Genomic DNA, 19361 nt, shown 5'->3' with positions numbered 1-19361 from the left:
ATCCACTACAACACCCTGAAGTTAGCCGAGTACCAGATTCTACTTAAAGAAGAAACCTTCCTGGTTAGCAACAACAAGGTAGAGAGTGAGACTGACCATTTATCTCTACCATGTCCATATCATAAAGGGGAGTGCATCACTGGCGCCGCGACATTCGTATGGAATATCAACGACAGTTCCTGCACTCTACAGATGGTCAACACCATCAACCCCCTCACCACCATGGACACCTACTTAGTGGACCACCAGCAGCAAGTTTTACTCAACACTACAGGTGCAATGAAGCTAATGCATTGCCCCTTTAATGTTCTCACCACAGACCACGACGGGATCTACCTGGGCAAGACCAGCGACCTCAGCAGACTCGCCACCATCGACCCCGGACAGATAGATGTGAACCTTCAAGCTGCAGTACATTTAAATTATTTAGCCTATAGTATGCGCCAAACCTTCAGCCAATTAGATGTAACACTACGGAAGACCATATGCGAGACCCATTACCATGGAGAGTCAGACCAACCAGTGCTGCTACATGAGCAGACTTACGGACTCTTGAAGGGAGATCTGTTGATGACCTTCCAGTGCACCAAGAGGACTCAGAAGATCAAGGACGACGTCAACTGCTATCAAGATATACCTTTGGATCCTGATGGCTACGCAGATGCTGCAACTAAACATTATAAGTTGCATTCTACAAGGGTAATGTGCTCCGCGACTTTCCCCCTAACCGTCAAGTCTAAGGAAGGCTGGGTTCAGCTGACCCCCGCCATCATCAAGACTCAGGCCCCCATGGAGATGACCATCGACACCCCTCTAGTTAACTGGACGGATTACAGCCATGGAGGAATCTACACGGAAAGAGAGAGAGCTGAATGGTTACACACCCTCACCTTCCCCTCCTACACCGAGGCAAGCCTGAAGGAGATCACCTACGGACTCTGCATTGGAGACGGAAATTGTAACCAACTTTCTACCAACAACCTACCCCTGTACACCCTTGATAATCTAGTGCCTGACCTGGAGCGCGAAATTGACTTATGGAGTAGCGTCAAGAGCTGGCTCCATGAATACGGCGATTTAATGGCATTCGCATGCCTGGTCATCCTAGGGCTAAAATTTATTACTGATCTGATATGCATCATCCTCACATTTCTACGTGTAGGACCTGGAGCCGCCATCGCCTTAGTTGCCCACCTTTATCTTTATAACAAGCATTCCTACCAGAAGCTTATGAGAAAAAAGAAGGCCGATACCAGAACTGAGAGGCGAGAACCTACGACAGCAGCAGAGACAACATCGCTATTGCCAACGACATCAACCCCGAAGATACCGATGACAGAGATACAGCCCATCATTTTGGATCCTGCATTCTTGCCATCATACAACACTGCGACTAAATCATCTAGGATATCGACCTTAATACCATGACAGAATAACAGGTATAATTGGCCGGCTAGTCTGTTGTCTTTGCCAATTTGAGCGTTATGTTATCTGGCACGTCTGTCTAGCCAGATAAAAAGGGGAGAAAATGTAGTGGGTCTTACTTGAGATACTTATAAAATAAGCAGAATGACATTTTCGTGATCCTAAACGAGTGGACAGATTTTTATGAAATTAGTAGCATTTTAAAGCATTTATTTTTCTCTTTTGATTTTACTTTTATTTGAATTTTTAAGCCTACAAATGACGGATCTCGAGTTAAAATTATGAAACATTTGTACTTTTTATATTTTGTTAAAATCGTATGATATCATCATGTGAGCCCATATTTTTCCAAGAAATCAATATACATATTTTGCTGCGCATAAATATGTATATCTGACCTTTTTATAATCTACGCGTGTAGGTTTTAGGCGATATTTAACTTATGTACTTTTATAGAGAAAGGCTCCAGTTATCCAGGGATTTGGCATCCTCAATGCATCACGGAGATTTCCCCGGCACAACTGAACGTGACTAAACGGGAAACTCAACATACACTCCGGCCTGCTGATATATCATGTGCAGACCTACGTGTATCCCTAGCCATCCCTGCATGATCAGAAACGCCCTCCAATACTCTCTGTAATTTTCCTATATGTATAATGTTATAATATGTATTCATTAATTTGTGTAAACTATACTTGTCTATTGAAAATACATCAGTTCCGCACAAACAGTTGTTAGTAGAGTATCAACTCCAATTTTTATGCAGCTATCTCTAGCTGCCATTAATTATCCAGAAACTTACAAATCCCCTGTGGGTACTTGCGTATAGTTTTGTTCTTTAACTTATCGGAGACGTACAACCGAAGGGAACGAGCCGCTTCGCTCTTGAATCGTTTCAGCCACAACGTTACCAACTCAACGTGTAGTGCCACCACACCGCTCGAGGCGGACTATATTGGTTTTTAAAAAGATAGTAAGAACGTCCGATCCGGTACACATGTATATTGCCAGAGGCAATATTAAAAAAAACAATTGTATAATTTGTTTACTTGACAAACAGAAGTTGCCAACTACACATACAACTATACTAAGTTTGGAAAAGAGCAGATGAATTCAGTTGGGTTTATTATATCAGGTTCTTATTATTTTTTGCCATAGTTTCCTACAAAGTTAATTTTACTTTATACAAATTTTGAAATTATTGTTATTACTTACTTATTTCTTTTTTAGTTGCCATACTAGTCCTACCCAGCATTGCATTTATGTTTGATCATGTGTTGAAGAGAAAATGGAGTTTCAAAGACTTATTATTGGCATTTGGTTATCAGCCATTGATGTTGTACAAGGTATATTATAAGGGAGAGACTTAAAATTTATTATGTTAAAATAAAATCCAAACATTTTTGCAAGTTCATTGCTTTAAGAATTATATTTTTTTGTTTTTAAAACTTGCAAATTAAAGGTTATCAAATGACTATTTTGCATAACTAAACTTAATGCATTTTTTAAAGATATTACGTGCAACTTATACATATAAAAGCCAAAATGTTTTTGCAAGTTCATTGCTTTCAGAATTATATATTTTTTCGTTTTCTTAGATAACCAACAGTATTAGTGAAAAACAAGATTGATTCCTTTTTTCTTGTACAAATACGAATAAAATTTTTATTCCAAATTTTACTATTAAGAATATTTATCTGTTAATAAAAAAAAGCTGTATGTTTGAAAATTTTTATTAAAATATATGTGTTTTAAAATCATATTGGATAAATATATATAATGGATCAAAATTTTTTGTGTATTATGCATAAAATTGAAGTACTGATGTCTTTTTGAAATAAAAATATGTTCTTTTTCTTTTTTGCAATATACTGTAAGGCTAATAAAAAAAAACATGATTAAAACAGGATGCAAAAAATCTAGATATTACTCCATGTTCCATGTTTTATTTTAAACAACAGTATAGTCTAACAATGTGTGTAACAATAAATTATATCTGTTTAGGGATTTCAGTGTTTTTTGAATCCACAGGATGTTAAACAAAAGAAAAAATACCAATCAGAAAAGGTAACTCTTTTCAGTACAAAAAAAGTTAAATATCTTCAAAAAGCATTAAGTGTGGAGATTTTATTTATATATAATAACTCATCAGTAAAATAAATATCTTGATACATAATTAACTTAAAAATGCTTAGATGTTTAATATTTATGTAAGCAATGAAGCTCTTATATAAAAAATATGAAGAAAGGCCAAACATATAAAATAATGATAACAAATATTATGATTCTTAGTTGTCATACTATAAATCTTCAAATACAAAAATAAGCCTTATAAAAAACCTAACTACTGTTAAAATATTATGCCATAATCAGAAAATTTTAGATTTTGAGCTCTAATTTTAGATAAAATAGGAGTTACAATTTTAACCTCCTCCCATACCAAAATAAAATTCTGATAGAGGCAGACATAGCTAATTAATTATAAACGTTAAAAAAATAAATTGTTTTTAAATTTTTTGTTATTGAATTCAATAACAATTTATTTTCTTAGCATTTACAATTAATAAGCTATGTGTGAATATAATATATTATCATTATAATCTTTTTTATTTTAGATGTATGAAGTATGCATTGAATCAACAATGCAACTCTTTCTTCAAACTGGAATACTTTTGTTCAATGTTTTCCTTACAACTCCTGGCACTTATGAATTCCAGGATGACAGCAGTTATTACCTGGATATCATCAGCATCACCACATCCATATCATCACTTCTCTGGGGCCTCAGCAGCTTCAAGATAAATGTGACTCAGAAAGAGCAAAGGATATTTGACAAGTTTGTACTAATGGTTAGGAGCTCAGTAGATATTATTGCAAGGTATGATCACTTTACCTTAAAATATTATTATCACTTATTTACTTCTATCCCTTTTTAGTGTGTTAAATATATGCATCAATAATCATATTGTCAGTCAGTAAGTAAAAAGACACTTACAGAAATGACAAACCATTAGTCCTTTGTTTTCTAAGGTTTCCAAATAAATGGATCAAAGAAGAAAAATTTATTTTGACACTTAATTAAGAGAAGGGGGAAATGAAACTCATCTTGTAAACACAAATAGAATTACAATACAATAAAAGATGATTATGATTCTTTGGGATAATCCTACTTTAAGAGTGGAGATACCCGGTATCATATAAATTAAACCCCCCCCCCCCCTGGGGGTATCTTCAATTTTGACACCTGGTAAGTGTCAAAATGGATATTCCCCCTTATGCATCATTTTGGACATCTGATATATGTCAAAACGGACACCCCCCTCTATATTGACCCCCCCCATATGTGTCGGTTTTGACACCCAGTAATTGTCAAAACCAACACATACAAGGGGGGGGGGGGGTGTCCGTTTTGACATTTACCAGGTGTCAAAACCGACACATACGGGGGGGGGATGTCAATATAGAGGGGGGTCAAAATGGACCCTATCAATATTTACCCTTTTATTGGGAGGTGTCCTTGGAGGTCCTTCATCGCGCGAATTTCCTCTCGACTAATATTCATCTTTAACCCCAAATCTATTTCAAAGAGGGGAAAGGGTTGACTAGGAGTGGTTAATACCTTGTTAAGGACTAGATAGAAGTAGCAGGAGGCTCTGATCACATATAAAAGATGATTAAAATGATAAAAGTATAGGATAAAATTGTTTGGCCTTTGTTTATAAGTGTTTGTTATGTGTTTTTAATGCCTGTATGGTCATATTGTTATTTGACAAGTCTAAGTTTCCTTAAAACTTGGAGACATCTATGTGTGGATTTTTAAACTAAACAGATATTTTAACTTTTTCTTGATTTTACTCCCAATAGATGTAAGTCCCTAGATAGAGAATTAATACAGACCAATAGGTGAATAAAAAAACGTAATTTTTAACATTTTTTTGACTATACTTTTAAAGTAATGTAATGGCTATAGAATAACGGCCTTTTTTGCCGTTTTCAACGTTGTTTTAACGTTAAAATCGTCAAATTTAATGCTATTTTTAAGCTAATTTAATAGGTACAGATAAAAATCAGTTTTGAGAGAGTTTATAATGCTGTTTTCTTATCGTTTTTAGTGCCTTTTTTACGAAAGCAATAACTTTTTTCGTATTGCTTTGATATTAATAATATTTTTTGTGTGTACTAGGAACTACTTAAACTAACTATGTTTAAAATTTCATTGATTTACGATGAAAAACTACCGAGTTAGGGCCATTCAAAGGGGGATCGTGATTTGAGGAGATATTTTTAGTGTCATTTAGTACCTACGGACAAACATCGCATAATTAAAGGATTTTAAAGTTAAAAATCGAGCACAAAGCATAAAATAGCGGCGATTCTCATTTGTTTGAGGAATCTACACAAAAATTTTCAGACTCCTATCTTTATTTTAAGTGGTTTTTTTTGCAAAAAAAGTTAACGTTAATTTTGTTGAAATTTAATTGATACGAAATTTAAATGTAAATAACCTACGGACAAACATCGCATAATTAAAGGGTTTTAAAGTTAAAAATCGAGCACGAAGCATAAAAGAGCGGCGATTCTAATTTGTTTAAGGAATCTACACAAAAAATTCAGACTCCTATCTTTATTTCAAGATAAAAATGGCTTCGCAACCGATAAATATCCGCTAGATTAGAATCGGTTCTCAGCCATACTGAAATGCATCATATTACAGACAATTTTCTCTTAATTAATAAATCTGTAATGAATAAGGCTAATTATATTAACAGGACTAATTGGTACCCAAACTTTTATAACCATTAGTAACCATTGGACTGTAAGTTACATTTGATACCCAAAGTTTTATAACCATTAGTAAACATTGGACTTTAAATTATATTGGGTACCCAAAGTATTATAACAATTTGTAAACATTGGACTGTATATTACACTTTGTACCCAAAGTTTTATAACCATTAGTAAACATTTCACTGTAAACTACACCTGGTACTCAAAGTTTTATAACTGATATCTTTACACCTAGTCTCATACAGGACTTACTCTAAATATTGTTTTATTTAGATTTTAATTTTGATACAAAATTGTTTTTTTTTTCTTTGTTAAATATATAATATTAAAAATTCTTTTATTGATTGATTGCTATTATCTTATTGATTGATAGTTTATTTTGACCTAAAATATCTACAAAGACGACATTTTTCACACAACCTCTCCAAATCACACAAATCCGATGATAATACTTTTTGGACGGAACAGGGGTATGGGCGTTTAAACTGTTTTTAACCTATTTTTGAATGGATGGTCAAAAATATACTAGGATACCTATAGAATCAGACTGCAGAGCCCAAATTTGAATTAAGTCCCCAATAAACTTTTTTTGGGGGATTTAAAGGTTAATTTTTAATGTTGCTCTGGTGATTTTGACTAGAGCAAAAAGTCTTTTTTACCAGGGGTAATATGGTTGCTTTTAGAACAATTTATACAGGGCGTTTAAAAAAAAACTGCGTTTTCCAAATTTGGGAAACAACCGTTAGGAGTACAAAAAAAATAATTATATGTCAATATTCTCTATAAAAATATGCATCAAAATTGTTACAGGTGTTTTTTAATATCTCTGAAAATAACGGCGCATTTTAAAGCATAAATATTTAAAAAGATGCGTATGATGCTTTTTTCTGGTAGAATTTTGTGCCTTAAGGTTGGTTTTCAAAAATATATTCACTTGAAAACAACATCTTAAAGAAAGCCTGCAAGAAATTTATATACAATGATAATTTTAAAAGAATCTCAATGCTAATGTTAGAAATTTTGAAATTAAACTACGTGGCCTAGAAACAAAATTATAAGCTTATTTTTGCCATAAATTTCGGTTGCCAGTAACTAATTATATTTTTACAATAAAAATACCCATTTTTATAGTCAAAATCATTAAAAGAAATTAAGTTTAACTTGCGTTGCACCGAGTGTACTGTAGCCAATCAGAAGGCTGAATCAGTTTAGCAACCAATCACAGCTGAGCTTGTTTTAGTTTTTCCCTTTGTTTCCACTATGATTTTCGTTCACAAATGCAATTTAAATCGAATTTTTTTCATAGATTTTGACTATGAAATGTGGTGTTTTTATTGTAAATATGTAATCAGTTACCGGCAATCTAAATTTCTGACAAAGATAAGGTTATAATTTTATGTCTAGGCAACGTAATTTAATATTGTTTTTTCTTTTATGAGCATTGTAAATCTTTCAAAATTTTCATTGTACATCACACACACACTATCGTAGTATAACACACACACACACTTAACGCACCACCCTTCTTATTATTGAAACTTCAATTCATTAATTTAAATTTTGAGGGGGAACTCACCAACAACCTCCCCCCACATACTACTCTGGGGTAAAAGAAGCGTTAATTTTGACCCCCTATCTTTAAATTTGCAGCTGGTATGCCTGAGTTTAGACCCCCTATGTATTGTTTATTACCTTTTGCTTGTTTTATCCTTCCCCTCCACAACTATTAATTTTGACCCCCTTTCTTTGAATTTGCACCCGGTATGCTTGAGTTTAGACCCCCTATGTATTGTTTATTACCTTTTGCTTGTTTTATCCTTTCAAAAGGAAAAAAAAATTTTGAAATTAGTCCATAAACACAAAGTTAGGTTTTAAGGGTAATTGGGTGTCCCTACCCCCTATTACAACTATTAATTTTGACCCCCTATCTTTAAATTTGCACCCGGTATGCTTGAGTTTAGACACCCTATGTATTGTTTATTACCTTTTGCTTGTTTTATCCTTTCAAAAGGAAAAAAAATATTTGAAATTAGTCCATAAACAAAAAAGTAAGGTTTTTAGGGAGGTTAGGGGTCCCTCCCCCCCCCCCTCACAACTATTCATTTTGACCCCCATTCTTTGAATTTGCACCCAGTATGCCTGAGTTTAGACCCCCTATGGATTGTTTATTACCTTTTGCTTATTTTATCCTTTTAAAAAGGAAAAAGAAATTTTGAAATTAGTCCATAATAAAGTTAGGTTTTTAGGGAGGTTGGGGGTCCCTTCCCCCCCCCCCCCCCCCCCACCCAACCTCACAACTATTGCTTTGACCCCCTATCTTTAAAATTGTTGCATACCGGGGGGGGGGGTATATGTTTGACCCTTTATCTTTTTACCCCCTATCTTTAATTTTATACCCTGTATGCTTTATATTGGACCCACTATGTATTGTTCATTACCCATTTGTCTATTTTAAGCCAAAAAAATTGGGGTGACCAAATTGATACATACGGGGTCCAAATTGATGCATACCGGGTGTCAAAATAGATGTATACCGGGGGGGAGGTGGGTATTTGTTTGACCATCTATCTTAAAGTGTTCACAAAGCTGGGAAAAAGTTGATATATGTCACTGATTAATGTTTTTTAAGAGTACTATTTTGAGAATTAAGTCTTAAATACTTCCCATTTAAAAATAATTCAAACTTTAAAAAAACGAATTGATTCCCTTGAAAACATCATTGTATTTTGAGTTTTATTATACATATCTTAAAACCTATCAAAATCGACAAATAACAATCTTTTTGTTGAAGTTTACTTGCAAATTTAGAGTAGCATAAATTCTTTTGTTACATACATATTAAACTAACCAAAAAAGTTTGTAATTTCTTTTTACGGGGAGATTAAACGATTTCTACGATAATCGCAAAGATATTACCAAATATGGGTATAAGGTCAGCTGATTTATAGTTGTCGATTGTGAACATAGCACCCTCATCCTATCTCAATATTTACTACTTGCTAAAAAAGCTTCAACATACTGCAGAGCTAAAAATACGATTAGGCCCCCATATAATTGGGGGATTTTAAAGTTTTTACTATAGATTGAGAAAGTTTTTAAATATTATGGTTTTTTTTATTTTGGGGTAAAATTCTTGCTTAGATTATATTTGATTAATTAAAGGTTTTTGCTATAAGCGTTTTCTGAGTACAGCCAGGTTGAATCAAATACACAAACACACACACACACACACACACATAAACACTCCACAGAACTTGATTGTTTAATACTTCAAAACATGGAATAAGATAAAGAGCACACAAATTATATTCTTTTAATATTAATCTGTTATTTATGGATGTACATTAATTAAAGCAAGGCTTTTATCTTAATCCTAAACACAATGTAAAGATGGTTCCTGAGGTAATAAATCAAGTCAGTTAGCAATAAACCTATACAAAAAATGAAATAAAATAACATGTTTTTTCAGTTATGGGTAAAAGATTATTTACTTTTTATAGCTATTGAAATTTTCCTGTACTGGTCCAAACTTACAACTTAAAATACACTGAAGGGACTGCAACTTTTACAATATTCAGTAATGTTTGGTTTCTATACTTCAACTTAACAAAATCCGTTGGTACCATTTGTACCAACGAAAGATAAGGAAGGGGGAACGGAGAATGGAAGAGGGAAACATGAATGGCCAATGTAAGTGAGTGAGTGTGTGTGTGTGTGAGTTAGGCTGCGGGCATATGTGGGCGTATAATGACAGTATTTAATTAAATTCGACATATTACGAGGATTATTTTACGATGATAAAATGCTTATCTTTATGTAAATAATATAGAAAGACTGCTATATTTTATGCTGAATATGTGCAGCAAATAATATTTGTTTATTCTATTTAAACATTTCAATTCTTAAATATCAGTCTTTCTACAGATTTAAACAACTTTTCTTTTGTCTTCATAGCAACGCTTACATATCGGAATTTAGTTAATCATTTTATAAAATGTAAGGACTTTTGGCATTAAGTTTTAAAGAAAGTTTGAAGAAAAATATTATTAGAGGTTTATTACCAAAATATAAGTATTGATTTTTTTGTTTTTATCTGTAAGCGAAGAAATGGCTTATTTTCTTATAGTTTAATTTTTGCTCAAACTTTAACATTGATTTCATGCGGAATTGATATTGGCATTTTAAACTGATTTTTTTCTAACTTAGTTGAACTTTTAAGGCATTACTCTATGAAAGTTACTTAAAAAATAGGAAAAGATAAACCAAAATTCGCAATCACTTTAATTTTGTTGGTGTCTAATTTGATGCATACTGTGTGTCCAAATTGATGCATACGGGGTGTCAAAATTGTTGCATACCAGGGGGGGGGGTTATATGTTTGACCCTTTATCTTTTTACCCCCTATCTTTAATTTTGTACCCTGTATGGTTTATTTTTGACCCACTATGTATTGTTCATTACCCATTTGTCTGTTTTAAGCAAAAAAAATTGGGGTGACCAAATTCACTAGTCGCCGGAAGGGAAAAGCAGTTTTTTGAAAGGGGCTATCTGAGATTATTAAAGATTCTGATATATACATATATAGACTAATGAAAAATGCAAAAAACGAAATCAAAAGCGTTCCTTCTTGGGAGAAAATCCGGGAAAAAGATTTTAGCTATTTTTAACATAAAATTCACATTGGCAAGCCTGCAAAAAATATAAAGACATTTTAAACATGTCATTGCTCAGCACCTAGAAGTGGTAGAAAAATGCTATGCATACCATTGGAAAGGTCATAACCTCTAGTTTTCATAAAGGTATATAACGTTTTTGTACTATTATTAGTTTTTGAGCTATCCTCTAAAGTATACTCAAGTTCTAAAAATGCAGTTTTTTCATGAATTTCAAGTTTGATACTAGTTACACAAACCTTTTTAAAATTATATTGCTTAGCACTTAGGAGTTATATAATTATTTTATAAAGGTACAGGTACATTTGTATATTTTAAGTAATTTCAATTTTAGCTTAATTAAAAATTGTCTTTGAAATGCATATAGTTTGTAGTAAGAACCAAGGAGGGAGGGCGGAGTTTATACACTTATAGGAAATAAAATGCAGTATAAAATTAGTAGAAAAAGTGGTAGAAAAATGCTACGCATACCATTGGAAAGCTCATAACCTCTGGTTTTTATAAAGGTATATAACGTTTTTGTACTACTGTTAGTATTTGAGCTATCCTCTGAAGTATACACAATTTTTAAAAATGCAGTTTTTTCTTGAATTTTAAGTTTGATACTTCTTACACAAAACTTTTAAAAACTATATTGCTTAGCACCTAGGAGTTATATATATTATTTTATAAAGGTATATTTGTATATTTTAGGTACTTTCAATTTAAGCTTTGAAATGTGTATAGTTTTTAGTAAGAACCAAGAAGAGAGGGGGGAGTTTATACACTAGTAAATGAAATGCAGTATAAAATTTTGCCCTGGTTGTTTTTGTTATAGTTATTGACCGGATTCTTTTTGTAAAATCTTTTATATGATTAAATTCACCAGTAAAACTCTAAATTTTAATTTTGGCACTGTCCTTCTAGGGGCTAGTGGGGTAAAACAGCCCCCAAGACACTGAAATTATAAGATATGAGATTATTTTCAAAAACATTAAGTTAATTTTTTTAATGTTAACATTTTTGGACATTTTCAATGTCAAGCTAATTTTTTTAATGTAAATTTTTTTTGAAATATTTTAGCAAAGTAGTCAAAAGAGATTTCATTTTGGCACTTTCATTCTTGGGGCTCAGAAACACTAAAATTTAAAGTTATGAGCCTATTTTTAAAGATATCAAGATAATTTTTTTAACTTAAAATTTATTCTCATAATTTAAATATGTAGCCATATGTGGCACTTTCCTTCTTGGGGCTTCCTAAAACATATTAAAATTATAAGTCAGTATCAGATTTTGCCCTGGCTGTTTTGGACTTGTTGTTATAGTTATTTTTTTAAAGTTGGTTCTACGATGTGATTGGTTATAAGATATGAGATTATTTTTGAAGACATTAAGCTTATTTTTTTAATGTAAACATTTTTCACATAATTGAACTAAGGAGTTATTACAGATTTCATTTTGGCACTTTCCTTCTAGAGTCTATTGGGGTAAAACACCTTTAAAATACAAAAATTATGAGTTTTTCAAAGATTTCATGTTGAACTTTAATAAAAACTTATTTCAAATCATAGAAAAAAATAATTTAGTTCTTGAAAGAGGTGCCTAATTGAAATCTATAGTGATTATTTAGTTAAGGTATTTGAAGAAAAAAAGTTTTCATTAACAAAATCAGCCCAGTATTTTTAAAAATAAGCCCAGAACTTAAACTTTTAGTAGTTTTGGGGGAAGTTTTACCCACTAGCCACTAGAAGGAAAGTGTCAAACTTAAAGGAAGCCTGCAAGAAATACCCCGCTTTAAGTGCTGAAAGACTGCCACAAGTAGATCAAATACCCGAAATTTGAAGCCTTCAGCTTCTATAACAAAAAAGTTCTAGGCATTTTAAAATGACATTTTATGTACAATGAAAATTTTGAAAGAATTGCAATGCTCATGTTGAAAACTTTGAAATTAAACTACGTGGCCTTGAAACAAAATTATAAGCTTATTTTTGTCATAAATTTAGGTTTCCAGTAACTTATTATATTTTTACAATAAAAATACCCATTTTTATAGTCAAAATCATTAAAAAAAATTAAGTTTTACTTGCGTTGTACCGAATGTACTGTAGCCAATCAGAAGGCTGAATCAGCTTAACAACTATCAAAGCTAAGCTTGTATTAGTTTACCCCTTTGTTTCCGCTATGATTTTCGTTTAAAAATGCAATTTAAATCGAATTTTTTTCACGGATTTTGACTATGAAATGTGGTGTTTTTATTGTAAAAATGTAATCAGTTACAGGCAATCTAAGTTTCTGACAAAGATAAGGTTATAATTTTGTGTCTAGGCGACGTAATCTAATATTGTTTTTTCTTTTATGAGCATTGGAAATATTTCAAAAATTCCATTGTACATAAAATGCTATTTTGAAATGCCTAGAACTTTTTTGTTATTGAAGCTGAAGGCTTTAAATTTGGGGTATTGGGTCTTCTTGTGGCAGTCTTTCAGCAGTTAAAGCATATTATTTCTTGCAGGCGTCCTTTAATGTTTATTGATAATTAATTATATAAGATTACAAAAATAATCAGGTGAATAACTATACCAACTAGCCCAAACATCCAGAGCAAAATTTTATACTAAATTTCATTTCCTAAAAGTGTATAAACTCCCCCCCCCCTTTCCTGTATTTTATAACTTAACAATTTGGGGTTGTTTTTTACCCCACTAGCCCCGAGAAAGAAAGTGTTAAAATGAAATCTTTAGTTGCAACATAGCTCAATTATGTGATAAAATTAACATTAAAAAATCAGCTTAATATCTCTAAAAAAACCTCAAGTCTTAAATTTTAGTGTTTTGGAGGATGAAATACCCCACTAGCCCCAAGAAGGAAAGTGCCAAAATGAAATCTTTAGTGGCTACCTAGCTAAATTATGCAAAAAAGGTTTACATTAAAAAAATTTGCTTGATATCTCTAAAAATAAGCTCAGGCATTAGATTTTAGTGTCTTAGGGGCTGTTTTACCCCATTAGCCCCTAGAAGGAAAGTTCCAAAATTTAATTTTCAAAGTTTTACTTGCATATTTAATCATATAATTTTACAAAAAAAATAAGGTTTATAACTATAACAACAAGCCCAAAAACATCCAGGGCAAAATTTTATACTGCATTTCATTTCCTATAAGTGTATAAACTCTGCCCTCCCTCCTTGGTTCTTACTACAAACTATACGCATTTCAAAGACAATTTTTAATTAAGCTAAAATTGAAATTACCCAAAATATACAAATGTACCTTTATAAAATAGTTATATAACTCCTAAGTGCTAAGCAATAAAATTTTAAAAAGGTTTGTTTAACTAGTATCAAACTTAAAATTCATGAAAAAACTGCATTTTTAGAACTTGAGTATACTTAAGAGGATAGCTCAAAAACTAATAATAGTGCAAAAACGTTATATACCTTTATGAAAACTAGAGGTTATGACCTTCCAATGGTATGCCTAGCATTTTTCTACCACTTCTATGTGCTTAGCAATGACATGTTTAAAATGTCTTTATATTTTTTGCATACTTGCCCATGTGAATTTTAGGTTAAAAATAGCTAAACATTTTTTCCCGGATTTTCTCCCAAGAAGGAACGCTTTTGATTTCGTTTTTTGCATTTTTCATTAGTCTATATATGTATATATCAGAATCTGTAATAATTTCAGATAGCCCCTTTCAAAAAACTGCTTTTTCCTTCCGGCGACCAGTGCAAATTAATATATACCGGGTCAAAATTGATGCATACCGGGTGTCAAAATAGATGCATACCCCCGGGGGGGGGGGGGGTTAATTTTTATGATACCGGGTATCTCCACTCCTAAACTAGGATGCTGCCTGATTCTTTATGTTTAACAATTTGAAAATTGTTTATATTTGTTATTTTTATAGGATTGCTATAATGATCAGCATTATAGTTTTCAGCCTTAGTTGGAGATATGGAGTTCTCATTGCAACTACTTCCATGTGCTTGATTGTGTTCATCATTCCTACACTGGCCACAATGTACAATGGTATACAATGCTGTAGTCACCAATCTTCTCTTGCTGACCATTCAATTCTGTTCATACCTGTACCATCATTTCAACCAACCGATGCTGATGAGATAATCCAGAAGTCCAGAATGAAAAACAAAGGAATTGTGTCCATTCTAATTGTATTGATGTTGTCACTGCAATTTCTGATTACCCAAGAAGTCATTCCATTTATTCCACCAGACATGTGGTAAGATTATAACTTTTTTGCCAAATGGTCTCATTATTAGTAGAAAAGCTGCTTTATAATTCTAAATGTCTGTCTGTTAGACACAAAGTAGAGGAAAGATAAATTTCCTGGCCCCCTTGCCTAAAACCTAACCTAAACTAATTGTAAAAAATAATGTTGTTTTCAGGGGGGGGGGGGATATAAAAAATTTTAAAATCAAAACAAAATATTTCTAAGAGGATAATTGCTTTTTTTGGTCCTATTTTCAAAATTTGGCCTATCCTCTAAGAAATATTTTTTTCAATTTTGAAAATATTTCCCCATGTCTTTGGATGTTTTTAGTCCTGTTTTTAAAGTTTGAGTGGGTAACACAGGGCGTTTCAAGAGAAATGTCTTTTTTAAAAACTTAATTATGCAGAGAAAAGAAAAATTGCACAAATTGCTTTATATATTTGGAAAACCTGTTCTAGGGCATTTATGTTTTGAATAATAAAAACTGATTATTTTAATAAATTTAATGATTAAAAGCTGCTTCTTTCAAAGTTCATATTTTGGAAGATTTATGGATTTAAAGTTTGTGCAAAAAAATTGCAATTCAAATTTTGCAGCTTGTGCTCACAGTAGAAAAATTATGCATACCATTAGAATCATCAAAAACTTTAATTTTTGGAAATACAAACATCATTTTTGTACTATTTGTAGTTTAGGAGTACGTTGACAAATTTGTGAGAAAAAGTTTTTAGTAAGTTGGAACATTTAACCACGTAGCTACTATATATAGGGGGGAATTTTTTTTCTCTTGGGAAGGTGTTGGTACCCTCTACTAAAATAGCTATAAACCTTCCTGGAACCTATGAAAAGCTACCCTGTTAAGGAGAACTTGATTGGTTCAGCATTTAGTGAGATCCTTTGGTACAAACAGACAAACAAATAGACAAACAAACAGACAAACATACTTTTACTTTATACAAATATTAAAATATACTTTTGTTTTTAGATCCTTTTATTAAGTGTGTTGTTCTCAATTTAGAATAAATTGTTTTTGTTGTTAGGTGGAACTGTGCAGAAAGAGCCAGAGAGTTACTGTCTTTTCAGAAGATGGTATGGATGACAGTTGCCATATGTCTTGTGATATCTAGTATTGAATTTATTCAATACAAGAAGTTCAAGACATGCTGGATTAATTTCTTGTTTCTTGAAAAAAATGAGAACACCCCACAAGAACCAGTTGAAAACACTTCAGGTAAGTCAGGATAATAAGCTGCTTTTCCTTAAAATCATCTGCATAGTTGGCCACAGAAACAAATTCCAGATTTTTTTCTGAAGACAATTTATTCATTGGTGGGGATGATGGGTTAAAGGTCTGGAAAAACATGGTCCTAACATTTCATTGCTACTATAGTATATAGCCATACTTACCTAACTTTACAAAGGTTGTTATTACTTTTTACCCCTCTGTTCTTTTTCTTTTTTCTTAAAATAAACCAAAAAAATAAGGACTTCCCAAAATCCCTTATTTCTTCAAATATAAACATTCATATAATATTCACTGCTTTGTTTAGATGAAAATGTTGGTGATACTACAAACTGTAAAAATCTGAGAAGGTAAATATTTGTTTTAACGCACATTAACACTTTATATCACAACAATATTTAAAAGAGATTATTTTGTTTAAAAACTACCCACAGAGCACACAAAAAAACATTCTGTTTTTATAAGTTTAATTGAAGAAAACATAACAATACAAGCAGTTTGACCCAGATTATGTTGCAATTTGAACTAAGTTGAAGTTATTTGCGAACATATGTTATCATTATCAAATGTTATGTCTAAACTTTAAAGAATTATTTATTTTAGAATTCTTGTAAAAATAGCAGACATTGTTGCAGGTAATATTAAAATTGTTAACATCATAGAGAAAAATGCTCTGGTGACAATTGAAATAGTATTTAATTATAAATTTATGCCAGCAATCAATTGTAAGATTGTATATTATATCAGCAGCATTTGTTAAAGTGTAAGGTTGCCATTCAACTCTAGCGTAATATGGTGCAACTAGATATTGCAATAGCTTTCCAGCCTGTAGTTTTAACTTGCTCAAAGGTAGCACATATCTGGAATATTGGTATAAAACTAAATTAATATTCAGGTCTTCTACTTTTTGGTTTCATAATTTTGGTGTTTATCCTGTCTCTGCGAGCAACTAATGAAGAAACTGGATTTGTCCAAGGAAACATGAATACAACAGAAATTACCAAATTAATTCAAAACATTGAAGCATCAATTGCCAGGTAATTATTTCAACATAAAACTTATATTACTATTATATTATTTTCTGCATTATTCACAATATTTGAGAAATTGTCAACAAAAAACTTATATTACTAGAGCTGCCAAAAAATTTTCTGTATAATTTCTGTTTAAAATATTTTTTTGTGTTTATTATTTGTCCATTTCATTTATATTTGATGTCTGATTTTAAAATTCTTATAATCATAGCTTTCTCTAAAATATTTAATTTTATGTTTCACCTTTTTGCTGTGTAAAAGATGATTTTACAGCAATACTTTGAAATAAGAGATCTCAAAAAGTATTAGAGCTAGAAAAATGTTAGAGACCTTGTTAGAAAGCTCCAATATATGTCAATTCAACTGTAATGTCAACGAATTTGCATAATGACCATGAAAGACAAAATAACACAATAAAGGAGGTTAGGTGAAATACTCTAGAAATAAAAGTAAAATTTGATCACCAATAGTAATTCAAAAATTTTCTACTATGGGAAGGTACTAATTCAATTTAGGGAAAGCATGTTCTGAACTCACCATAAGGTCCCAGTACATCCTGCATGTGTAAACCATTTCCATATTTTTTTTTCTAATCTAACAAGCCAATAGGTGGGGTGTGTATAGTAAAGTATAAAAATATAGGCAAATCTTATTTTTATAATATTAAGATGGCTCCATTTTTAATGTGAATTTAAGGTTTAAATAGTGCAATATATCAAAAAAATAGCAAGAAACATGTTTTATTTTGCATATTTGTCATACTTTAAATTGCTTGAATCATCTCAATTTTTGTTTATAAAAATATATGTATATATTTGTCCCTCATTTTGGTTAGCAAGATAAACTATAGTTAAACATCTTTTATTGAATTTAACTAACATAAACACATATGCGCCCCACCCTGAGAGCTATTGAGAGGTCTCCATTCTCCCATTGTTTTCACAGAAAATAACAAAGTTTTGGGTTTCAGATATTTTTCTTTGAACATATCTTAACTTAAAAATTTAGGTTAAAATCAGTCTGGCTATTTACAGGATCTTCTGGGATATACACAAAAAACACATATAAATATAAATTTAATTTATTATTTAGAAATGACAGTGTATGTAATCTTTTGGAAAACAAACCAGAGTCTCTAGGAAAGTATTCTTATTTACAGCAAAAAAATGTTATGTTATCTGAATGTTTCATTTGGAAATTATTCCCTGATGTAAATTAAAATAGAAATTTAACATACAAAATGTTTGCATCCTTTAAAAGATTTTATGAGGCAAATTAAAAATTATTAAATGGATTTTTTGCCATATCATTTATAGTTTATTGTAATTTATATTATATTTATGGTGAAAACTACAAGGTGTTTTAAATAAAACCCTGCATTTTCCGGTTTTGGGAAACAACCAGTAGGAGTATGAAAAAAATGATTATACAGGGTGCGCCACATATAACCAGACTTTTTCTAAATTGCAATCAAATGAACATAAAATAGTCAATTTTAAAGATTTTATTAATTTTAAAAACTGGGAAGCAAAATAGGTATATGACTATTAGATCATTGAATAAAATCGCCTACCCGCCTCCTCAACTGCAGGCAGGCCCAGGTCAAAATTTACCTGTTCAAGCTGACAAAGTTCTCCTTGATAGTGGCAATGAGGGAGGTCTTTGTGGCATGGGCACGTCTATTGGTGCATGCTTCAAGGTAGCCCCAGGCCCAAAAGTCCATTGAATGAAGATCGGCCGCCGGGAGGCCCCATTTCCTTAGAAACATGAGTAACCACAGGATCAAAATTCACCCAACTTTCAAGCTACCCTTTATTTGGACCACAGTTGGGCTAAAACGATGTTTTATACCTTTTTAGAAATGGCATGAAGATTCAGCCTGGGTTTTCAGTCCATAGTCTATAGTCTAAAATGAGTTTTTAAGTTTCATACGGATCTCTAACGTCGAGAAACAAGAAATATTCATGATTTTTGACGTTTTTGAA

The 19361-nt window shown here is 31.8% G+C and overlaps 1 protein-coding gene across 1 annotated transcript; it reads left to right on the top strand.

Annotated features, from left to right (window-relative positions):
• The first annotated feature begins 3441 nt into the window (after positions 1–3441).
• Positions 3442–19281, top strand: LOC145307043 (uncharacterized). Its single transcript, XM_080149381.1, has 9 exons — positions 3442–3495; positions 4044–4306; positions 14776–15108; positions 16140–16330; positions 16650–16692; positions 16946–16977; positions 17238–17379; positions 18469–18519; positions 19236–19281. Exons 2-9 carry the CDS (start codon positions 4044–4046, stop codon positions 19279–19281), a joined length of 1101 nt encoding a protein of 366 aa, XP_080005507.1. The 5' UTR covers positions 3442–3495.
• The last annotated feature ends 80 nt before the right edge of the window (positions 19282–19361 follow it).

The sequence above is a fragment of the Acartia tonsa genome, chromosome 15 (assembly GCF_053477335.1).
Source record: "Acartia tonsa isolate MP-2025a chromosome 15, ASM5347733v1, whole genome shotgun sequence".
In the NCBI taxonomy this organism is placed as follows: Eukaryota; Metazoa; Arthropoda; class Copepoda; order Calanoida; family Acartiidae; genus Acartia; species Acartia tonsa.
The sequence above is the reverse complement of the archived record's forward strand: the minus strand, read 5'-3'. Positions and strand labels throughout refer to the sequence as shown.

Coding starts and splice junctions, on each gene's coding strand:
- LOC145307043 (XM_080149381.1), top strand. CDS start 4,044: ATGTATGAAGTATGCATTGAATCAACAATGCAACTCTTTCTTCAAACT. Junction 16,693..16,945: donor AACTGTAAAAATCTGAGAAG/GTAAATATTTGT, acceptor TATTTATTTTAG/AATTCTTGTAAAAATAGCAG. Junction 17,380..18,468: donor ATTGAAGCATCAATTGCCAG/GTAATTATTTCA, acceptor TTTATTATTTAG/AAATGACAGTGTATGTAATC.